Genomic DNA, 10,733 nt, shown 5'->3' with positions numbered 1-10,733 from the left:
GGTGACGAAAAATTCCGTAGAGGATTTTGACTCACCAATGAATGTGGACTGGAGCAGGAGCTGACCAGGAAAGATCGAGAAACTTCCTTAATTTGAGCGTTAACTCGAAGTTTGACCGTCGGCTCGAGGAGGAGGGGGGGAACCTGCATAAACCTCTCCGATGCCTAAGTTAAGTTAGTACGTTTCTTAGTCGAGTGGAGTAAAACAGGTTGGAATGAGATGGTTTATATAGGCGATGACTTACTTGGGAGGACAAGCCGCCATTATTTTTGTTATGGTTGCATTTATTTATACACTTATGATGATAATTATTGCTGCACTAATAACGGTCATTCATTGCGTACTTACGACGGTCATTCATTGCGCATTTACGACTGTTATTCATTGCGCACTTATAATCGTAATCATTGCATGTTTATTAATGTAATAATCCCTGTCTTCATGACCGATATTTACCGCCAAAATAATGACCGAGTTAATTGTATGAGGAGTCCAAAAGTAGTTTACCACTCCCACATCAGGTCAAAAGAAAAAAATTGCATACTTTGATCGGTCCCTTCTCGAGCAAGACTTGTGACATGATTTGATCGGTCCCTTCTCGAGCAAGACTTGTGACCCTGCTCGAGCAAGGCTTCTCTCTTGAGCACGAAGAGTTTGTGCTTAATTGAAAGGACAATTTTGCCCTTCCCGTTGTTGCTTATTGCATGTTAGCTATTCACCTCCTAGAGTGTACAAATCCTAGTGTGTAAAACAACGTCCCTGCCATTCATCGGAGACACTTGCAGTATTCGATCATCAGAGCTCTCTTTGTTGGATCTATCCATCGATCCATAAAAGGTAAAGGTTTAATCTTGGTCGTCACTGAAATTGTAACCCTTTTGCTGTTTTTGATTTCTGAGGCTGCTTTGATAGAACTGATCAAGAGAGAAAGCGCGTGAACAGTGTTATTTGATTTCTGAGGCTGTTTGGGTTTTATTAGAACCAGAACCAGTGAGAGAGAGAGAGCTTAATTGCAATCAAGAATGATTATATGTAGATGGACTTGAATCTTACAATTTCAATCGGATGGCTTTTCTGGGTGCTTGTTTGTTTTTATTGGATTTTGCAGTATTTAGAGGACCTCAAAATTCAGTGTTCTTCATGTTCTTCGATTTCTGGATCCACTTGCTATGCATTAATACCTGTTTCTTGCATCTTTTGCTTTATGGGTTTGCTTCTTCAATTTGAACCGCAAGTGCAAGCAAGCATCTTTTTTTTTTTTTTTTCTTGATAAATGTTTGACTGTAATTTTTCTTTGGAGTTGAGCCCGGTTTTCCTTTGTCATGTAATGTTACCCAGTTACTGCATTTGACAACTTGGTGGTTTTGGTTGGCTGATAGTACCCGCATTGGTTTCTGGCATTATTGATTGAGTGAATTTGCTAGGTGATAAGTTGTAGGTTTATGCAATCTGGCTTTTGATATTCCCACACTGATACCTATTGATTAAAGAAATTTTCCTTCAGCTGATATGGAAATTATAAGTTTTGTGGTGGAATAGTGTGTCTTAATTGTATTGCTAACTTCTTCTCTTTCCTTTAACAGGGGAAGATGGAATTAGAAGGAAGGGAAAATGACACAGTCGTAACTCAAGTCAGCTTTGGTGGATTTGGAAGTCATGTTAAAGCAAAAGATCTTGTAGACTACTTGGAAGATGAAATTGGGCTTGTATATAGGTGTCGGTTGAAAACTTCTTGGACCCCTCCAGAGTCTCTTCCGAGTTTTGAGCTCATTGATACTGCAGATATTGAAACAACAGATGAATATAAAAAGGTTGAGCCACATGCATTTGTGCATTTTGCTTCGCCCGAGTCAGTGACTGCTGCTATGAATGCTGTTGGGCGCTGTCAACTCTTTCTCAAGAACCAAGCATTGAAAGTAAGTTTGGGCCCTGAGAATTCATACAACATGAACAAGAGGAGGAGGACTAAAATTCCATTCAAGTTAGCTGATGTGCGTCTTGAGATTGGAAGTTTAGTTCGCCTAGATGAGTTCTTTGTTGCTTGGAGGGGGCCATCTTATGGGGTTGATTTTGTTGTGGATCCTTTTGATGGGACATGCAAATTTTGTTTTAGAAGAGATACTGCCTTTTCATTTAAAGGGATGAATAAGTATGCTGTGATAAAATGCGATTTTAAGGTGGAGTTCCAGGTAAGAGAAATCAGTGAATTTAAACACTATACAGAGCCTTCATATCTTGTAATTCTGTTGAGGCTGGCTTCATCACCTTGGGTTTCATATCGAACTGCCGATGATGATATTGATCAATCAGTTCCATTTGATTTGTTGGATGACGATGATCCTTGGATTAGAACCACAGATTTTACTCCTAGTGGGGCAATTGGGCGTTGTAATTCTTACAGAGTTTCAATCCCACCGCGGCATGGTGCTAAGCTGAAGAAGGCCATCAGTTATCTTAAAAAACGCAGGGTGCAAGAGGTTTCGATCAAAAAGCCACCTAGGATTCAGGATGAACCTGATTTTGAAATGCCCATGTCAGATCCTTTCTTCTCTATTCATTACAAGGAAAATATTTCCTTTGAGATATTGTTCTTGGTCAATGCTGTAATGCACAGGGGCATTTTAAATCAGCACCAGTTGTCAGACGGCTTTTTTGATTTACTGAGAAACCAACCAAAGGAGATCAATGTGGCTGCATTGAAGCACTTATGTTCATACAAACACCCGGTTTTTGATGCCTCTAAAAGGCTGAAACTTGTCCAAGAATGGTTGCTGAGAAACCCCAAGCTTATCAAGAATCCCAAACATTTGGATGATATTGCTGAAGTTAGGAGGTTGGTGATTACCCCAACTAAAGCCTATTGTCTTCCACCAGAGGTTGAACTATCCAACAGGGTTCTTAGAAAATATAAAGAAGTTGCTGATAGGTTTTTAAGGGTTACCTTTATGGATGAAGGAATGCAGACAATAAATTCCCATGTTATGAATTCTTATGTTGCTCCTATTGTGAAGGAAATCACAGAAAACACCATCCCTCAGAAAACAAAAGTGTATGCAAGGGTTCGGGCCATTCTGATGAAGGGATTTCAATTATGTGGTCGTAAGTACTCGTTCTTGGCCTTCTCATCCAATCAACTGAGGGACCGTTCTGCCTGGTTTTTCGCTGAAGACAAGAAGATTAATATACAAGGAATCAAAAATTGGATGGGGAAGTTCCACAACAGAAACGTTGCAAAATGTGCTGCTAGGATGGGTCAGTGTTTTTCGTCTACATATGCAACGGTAGAAGTTCCATCAGCCCAGGTTAATCCTAAACTTCCAGATATTGAGAGAAATGACTATATCTTTTCTGATGGTATTGGTAGGATCACCCCAGACCTTGCAATGGAAGTTGCAGAAAGACTGAAATTGGACAGAGATCCACCTTGTGCATATCAAATTAGATACGGAGGCTGTAAAGGGGTTATTGCTTGTTGGCCACCGACAGGTGATGGCTTCCGGCTTTCTTTGAGGCCTAGTATGAACAAGTTTGAGTCGGACCATACTATATTGGAAATATGTTCATGGACTAGGTTCCAGCCAGGTTTCTTAAACAGGCAGATTATAACATTGCTTTCAGCACTTGGTGTTCCAGATGAAATATTCTGGACAATGCAGGAGACAATGGTTTCCAAATTAAAGCAGATGCTGGTGGACACAGATGTGGCGTTTGATGTTCTCACTGCATCCTGTGCTGAGCAAGGAAATGCTGCAGCTATAATGTTAAGTGCAGGTTTCAAGCCCCAGACAGAACCACATCTGAGAGGCATGTTGACCTGTATACAAGCCGCACAGCTCTGGGGACTTAGGGAAAAGGCCAGGATTTTTGTTCCTTCTGGGAGATGGCTTATGGGCTGTCTGGATGAGTTAGGGGTACTTGAGCAAGGCCAGTGCTTTGTCCAAGTGTCTACCCCATCGCTGGAAAACTGTTTTGCAAAGCATGGCTCTAGGTTTGATCAGATAGATAAAAATCTACAAGTAATAAAAGGGTTCGTAGTGGTAGGAAAGAATCCTTGCCTTCATCCAGGAGATATAAGGATTCTTGAAGCAGTTGATGCACCTGGGTTACACCACATGCATGATTGCCTTGTTTTCCCTCAGAAAGGTCATAGGCCTCACACAGATGAAGCTTCTGGTAGTGACCTAGATGGGGACCTCTACTTTGTCACATGGGATGAAAATCTTATTCCCCCACGTAAGAAGAGCTGGGAACCTATGCAGTATGAAGCTGCAGAAGCCAAAGTTTCAGGGCGTCCTGTCACGAACCAGGTGATTACTTGCCTCGTATTATGGTTGTCCCTGGAATTTCTGTGAATTTTTGAGACATCATTAATCTCATTTTGTTAAAGTATATCTCCCTCCCTTCAACATGAAAACTACAACAAACATTACTAAGATACCACTGCAATATTTGTTATTTTGTATTAGTCATGTTAATCTGCTATGTCGTGAGTAACCTATAATATATAAGGTAATGTTAGTAAACCGTCTGTTAACATTAAGAAGTGATGTCTAGCTTTTGCATTTAAAGATATTCTTTATATGAGATACTTCTGAATCTGATTTCAGGAAACACAATTGATGACACCATACTGTTAGGGTAGCTTTAAACACGGTTGTTGGTCTACCATTATTTCTGAAAGTTTAAATTGTTTAGAGGTAGAATACCATTTATCTATATGCTAATGTTTCTCCTCACATGTAGAATTCAATTTATATTGGAAGCTACAGTTTCAACTTTCAAGGACACAAACTCAACATCTTCTACTCTGATACCATTTAGATTTGTTTATTTACCGCTGTTCCTAAAAACCTTAGACTATTAAGAGGGATGTCAGAGTTATTTATATTCTAAAATATGAATTGTCGTGGATGTGTTTATTGAGTTAGTAAACTTCCACAAGAAAATCTTATTCTTAAAATGTGACAAAGTTCTTAACAATTGTCTCAAGTAAGAAACAATATGATTTGGTGACTTGTTCTTGATTTGGTACAGTTTACATTCTAATGCAGTTGCATTTTCCTTGGGTTTACGCCATTTTGAAATCCCAAGTTTGCCACAGAAGTATTCTAACTGTCTCTGTGTTCCACAGGATTTAATCGAGTTTTTTGTGAGAAACATGGTGAATGAGAACCTGGGAGCGATATGCAATGCACATGTGGTTCATTCTGACCGCAGTGAATATGGAGCTTTCGATGAGAATTGCCTAAAACTAGCAGAATTAGCAGCCATAGCAGTTGATTTTCCCAAAACTGGGAAGATTGTTACCATGCCACCACCCCTAAAGCCAAAGCTATACCCAGATTTCATGGGAAAAGAGGACTACCAGTCGTACAAGTCTACTAAAATTTTAGGGAGACTCTATCGCAAGATTTGCGATGCTTATGATGAAGATGTGGCAACCTCTTCTGAGCAAAATCATAATCCCAGTGACATCAAATATGATATGGATCTGGAGGTTCCAAAAGCTGCAGATTTCATAGCTGATGCTTGGGAGAGAAAGTGCTCTTATAATGATCAGCTACAGGGTCTAATGGCACAGTATAAAGTTATGAGGGAAGAGGAGATTGTCACAGGACATGTTTGGTCAATGCCCAAGTATTCCAGCAGGAAGCAAGGGGAGCTGCAGGAGCGGTTGAGGCATTCTTACAGTGCTCTGAAGAAAGAGTTCAGGCAATTTTTCGAGAAGATGGATACGGGTTTTGAGTCACTGACTGATGATCAGAAAAATAGCTTGTATGAGCAGAAAGCATCAGCTTGGTACCAGGTGACTTACCACCCTGATTGGGTGAAAAGGTCACTCGATTTGCAAAGGCCAGATGGCCCAGGAGATGTGGTGATGTTAAGCTTTGCCTGGATTGCAGCTGACTACCTTGCTCGGATCAAGATCAAGCGCCGTGAAGTGGGTAATATTGACTCTAAGAAGCCAATCAATGCTTTGACGAAGTACCTTGCTGATCGGATATGACCAGCACCTGAAGTCCTTGGGAGTTGCTTCCTGGTTCTCATAAACTTCATGGTGGCAAGGCCATTCTGCCATTTTATTTGGTCTGATTTTGTGTTAGTTTTCTGCGTACATTTTCCTTCTGAAATGGGACAATTAATTTTCTTTTATGCTACATTATGGTCGATGTACCAGACAATAAACTACTTCTTACTTTTTAGCTAATTTATTTACAAACATCTAAGGACGGGTTGGTGTTCATAACATACTGTTCATAGGCTGGAAGTGAAGTGGCGGTTCTGCCCTTCGTTTTCTCTGATTTACGGGGTGCCATCCATCATATAGTCAGGTCAGATGCGTGTAGATTTCATTCGTGGTTTCTAGAGAAAACATAGTCGAAACAGAGAGAGAGAGTGGTGATTCGGTTTTGCTGTGAGGAGGAAGAAGATCTGCCGTTTTGGTTTATGGTTTTGATTGGTTTGTTTTTTCCTGTCTTTGGTTTTTAATTGAATTGGGTTTCGTTTTTGTAGGGGTATTGTTCGATTTTGCTCTGGTTGGTTTTCAATTCACTTCAGTTTTCATTTTTGTAGGGGTATTGTTTGTGCTTCAGTTTGTAGGAGGAGGTTGAAGGTGAGGCTCTTTTGTTTTTTTTTGGTAAATTGTGAAGAGTTTTTATTCTGAATTCAGTATTGTCTGTCTACTTCTTCTATTTTCAATAAATACTGAAATAAATAAATAGCAGAGTCGAATTCAAAGAAAGAGTAGAAGTTTGGGGAAGGAATTTTTTTGTATTTTTTCTCAAGTAAGTTGAAGATGACAGAGTATGTTCATATGTTCATGGGTCTTATGAGTTTTGCTATCATAGATTTAGGCATTTAGGTGATTAGTGCATAGGTGGGTATTGTGTAAGTATGGAAGTTTAACTGTGCAAGTAATTCAGATAACAAATGATTGTTGTAGATCTGGGTTTCATTGGGGGAGTCAGGATTGGAGGTTTCGAAATGTGTGTTGTTGATGTTATGTTCTTTTTTTTCTTAGTTTTCTTTCTACTGGGGTTACGCATATGTGTGTTTCAGTGATAATAATCGAATCAGATTTCATCTGATAATTTCTTTTGATGGTTGTGCTTCAACATTGTAATATATGTAAAATCTCCTCTTTTCATGATATACCAAAGACGTATAATCATGTAAAAAGCTAATAGAAGGTCAGTAGAGATGTGAAAAGAAGATGACGTTACAGTTAGAAAAGTTAGTTCCATTGTTTTTTGATTAATTATTAGTGTATTTATGTAGTGTGATTGTGAATATGAGAAGGTGAAAAGAATGTTATTACAGTTGGAAGACTATCTTTTGTTGTTTTACATTGAAAAAATATAAGGTTTTTTGTTTTTGTTTGTTTTTTTAAATAATTATTTTGTTTTGGTTGTGTAGGTTCTATGCAAAGCAGTGCATAGAACAGCAAATATCAGAAGAATATTTACAAATGAGTTGTAGACCAATTCTGATAGTACCATAAGCCAAATTGAAGAAAAAGTTAAAATAATTTTCTTTTGTTTTAAGATTATATGTGTGAAGGCAATTGTAATCATCATGATCGCAAAACTCCTTAACCTTATGTCCTGATCACATGAAGATTGAGAGTAGTAGAAGACTTGAACTTGAGACTTTTGTGTGCAAATTATTTTGTATTACTCTGCCTATGGCTATAGTCGCTATACTTTGTAGGTTCATATACTTCTGAGATTCCTCTTATTTCTCATTACACCTCTGTTTCTGCTAAATTTCAAGTCTCGCGGCAACGCGCGGCTTCCTTTGCTAGTAACTATACTAATGGAAGGTTTTCCTTATGAATAGTGGCCAGTCATTTTTGCCCTTCTATGTTTTACGGAATTGCAACTATGGCACCGTGTATACGCTTTCGAAACAGAGATTGTCCCCATATCTGCATGTTTCACGGTCCAAGTTTTGAGTTTTTTCTTTGCTTTTCTGCATTTTGTGGATGCATGTGATCTTCTTTGAAACCAACCAAGCATCAATTCGATCTGACTTGGATCCTTCTGCTGTAAATTCATAATCTTTGAATACCTGTTTCGGCTTTGGAAAGTGCTCAAGTGCAAAATCAGAAACTGGAAAAGGAATATGAGGATAGATGAGGAGGAAGAGGATGCCCAGGACTAATATGGTACATACTGAACATCCTTTGATATTGTTATCTCATCTGGGTTTGGTTTTGTGGAATCAGATCTGGGAAATAGTTGAATTCCAGTTTTGAAGTATTGGTTCCTGTTGAATTGGAGAATTGAAGATTTGGGAGTTGGCCTGATGGGATTCAGTCAAACGTAAGGTTGTATGGTTTTTCAAGTGTTGTTGGTTGGTGGTGTGATTTGTGGATTGAGTTTGATTTGTTTGGTTTTGCAGGTGAGACTTACTCTTGAGGAGCCTGAACCTGGTCTCACCATTGTCACCAGGCACTATGATCCTCCTGATGGTTTCGTATTTGAAATAAATGATGTGTCACCTCCTATTCAGGTAAGTCTCGCTAAGGGAATTCACCTTTATGCAATGGTTTCATTATGATTCTCTTGAACACCATTTTCACATGGGAAATTTGGTTGGAAGGATGACAATGCCTACAATGTTCAGAGACAAATTAATTACAGGAATGATTCATATGATGATGCCATGAGTGGTTATATTAGACGTGACTCACGTGAGAGCTATGTGGGGAGACTCAATCTCAGAATGATCGTCAGTAAAATAAGAGAGCAGGTACTTCTCACTTTGTGTGTGTGAAATTCTTAAGATGGTGTTTAAGATGCAACTGAAATTCTAAAACATAGTTTTGTGATCATTTAATTGCCATGACTTCTGCAGTCCCAATAGTTTATGGCAACTAAGCTGCTTTGTGGCAAAGTCCTCTCCGTATTTTGGAAGGCAAATGGTCTGTCAGGGAGGGAGATGATAAGGTATAGACTTCCTTTCTTCAATGGAAAATGATTGTGTTATTCTTCTGCTCAACTCCTTGGCTGCGCTGACTTGAACTGTATACTTAATTATTCTCTGCAGACAAATGTTAAATTCAAGTTCCCCTTACTAACATAACTCGGCCTGGACTTTCTGCAGTCTGAAAAGGAGAAAAAAAAATTTGTTAACCCTGAAACGGATTTGCTGCTCTTGGCAAGCATGCCCAAATCATTCTCAACTTTGAGAGGGGAAAAGGCTGGGCTGATCCTTATATTCAACATCAGCGGTCAGAGAGTCTTCGACACAACAGAATCCCACAAAGCTCTTTCGTTAAAAGAGGAAAACGAAAATCAGGAAAGCAACGAAAGAGAATGAAGTGCAAGTAGTCAAACTGTTGGAACTGTTCGAGATAGAATAGAGGCTAAATACTATTTCGTCAACTTAATTTGAAATTGATGAATGTATAGCTGGGGACGATATTAATGCTTAAATCTATAACCCAAAAGGATATAATTTATGTTAACCATTTTTGGACCCGACTCTAGCAACAAGTTTAGTTAGGCTAACCATTTTTTGAATGAACTTCACCTGATCAAATATCATTCCCCCTAGGTTAAGCCAATCATCTTGAACATTATACTGTAATCAAAGATGTAAGGAAAACTGCCTTTTCCACGAACAATGTTCTGTAACATGTGATAGAAAGTAGTTAACGAGCAACAAATCCCGCGGCATAGCGCGGACGACCTTTCCAGTTAGGGACGACCTTTCCAGTTAGATCTAGTGAGTAAAAAGATGAAATCACATGACTCGCACCAATTTGCTGAGATCAGTTCAGCTTGACAAAATTGCTCCCAGCAAGGGAACCTCAAAGACAAAACACTCGCAACAACAAAAAGAAGAAGTAGAGAACTACTTCTCTTGTATCACATGTAAGACCCTTTGGGTAGCAGGGCACCATTGTGGACTCATGTAAATCAACTTGTAATTTATTATAATCAGGTTAGACTCTGTCCTGATGCTCCAAAAATGGATAGCGCTACTGTAGTTCTGTCATCAATTATCAATTTTCTGGCAACAAGAGAAATATTCACCAAGACAGTCGTACAACATACATGGATATTTTTCTATTGATCTTGATCAAGACAACATGGATTGACTCGGCACTACTTGACTTTCAAAAAATCTAATGGCAACAATAGAGTCAAAGAAGTAATCAACATAAAAGAACACGTCTGAATTGTAAAATGAGCAGATTAAATGGGACTGAATCAGTATATATTGGTAATATATTCCCAGACTTCAAAGATAACCAAGGTGGAGACACTCCCAGAGGTCATTAAGACATTAAAAGTATAATCATATAATAAAACTTTCCAGATCTTCATAGAGAAAACAATAGACAAAGCTACATACTTTACCCCTCTTCCTAGTTTGAAACAAAAACCAGCTATATGTACCTCCTGCCTGAGTAACTGAATACTACTTAACGCACGCTGTCACATAATACAGATCAGTTAAATTTTCTTCCAGTGATGGAAGGCAATGTTCAAATATTTTCTTCGGTTACAAAGGAAAACTTTTCTATTCATTGCCATCATCATTAAATGAACATGACGCGCGCGCATACACACACAGAGATTGAAGAATTTATATCAAATCTAAACTAAACATTCAGATATGAAGCTGCATGCATGATCCAGTGGTACGTAAATAACAACTGGAGACTATGGAGATAAGATCCAAAAGGACTTAGAGACTATGCATGCATTATATCTGTAACT

General features: G+C 38.7%; 1 protein-coding gene across 4 annotated transcripts; it reads left to right on the top strand.

Annotated features, from left to right (window-relative positions):
• Window positions 1–684: 684 nt before the first annotated feature.
• On the top strand, window positions 685–9,488 carry LOC133712762 (RNA-dependent RNA polymerase 6). 4 transcript variants are annotated; one of them, XM_062138877.1, is made up of 8 exons: window positions 685–837; window positions 1,584–4,307; window positions 5,132–6,460; window positions 6,574–8,167; window positions 8,228–8,329; window positions 8,404–8,754; window positions 8,860–8,951; window positions 9,052–9,488. In XM_062138877.1, exons 2-3 carry the CDS (start codon window positions 1,590–1,592, stop codon window positions 6,005–6,007), a joined length of 3,594 nt encoding a protein of 1,197 aa, XP_061994861.1. In that variant the 5' UTR covers window positions 685–837; window positions 1,584–1,589; the 3' UTR covers window positions 6,008–6,460; window positions 6,574–8,167; window positions 8,228–8,329; window positions 8,404–8,754; window positions 8,860–8,951; window positions 9,052–9,488. The 4 variants fall into 4 exon arrangements, with proteins under 4 accessions (XP_061994861.1, XP_061994860.1, XP_061994862.1 ...); XM_062138876.1 differs by having other exon boundaries at window positions 5,132–8,167; window positions 8,228–8,324; XM_062138878.1 differs by having other exon boundaries at window positions 5,132–8,167; window positions 9,109–9,488.
• The last annotated feature ends 1,245 nt before the right edge of the window (window positions 9,489–10,733 follow it).

The sequence above is a fragment of the Rosa rugosa genome, chromosome 5, assembly GCF_958449725.1.
Source record: "Rosa rugosa chromosome 5, drRosRugo1.1, whole genome shotgun sequence".
Lineage (NCBI taxonomy): Eukaryota > Viridiplantae > Streptophyta > Magnoliopsida > Rosales > Rosaceae > Rosa > Rosa rugosa.
The sequence above is the reverse complement of the archived record's forward strand: the minus strand, read 5'-3'. Positions and strand labels throughout refer to the sequence as shown.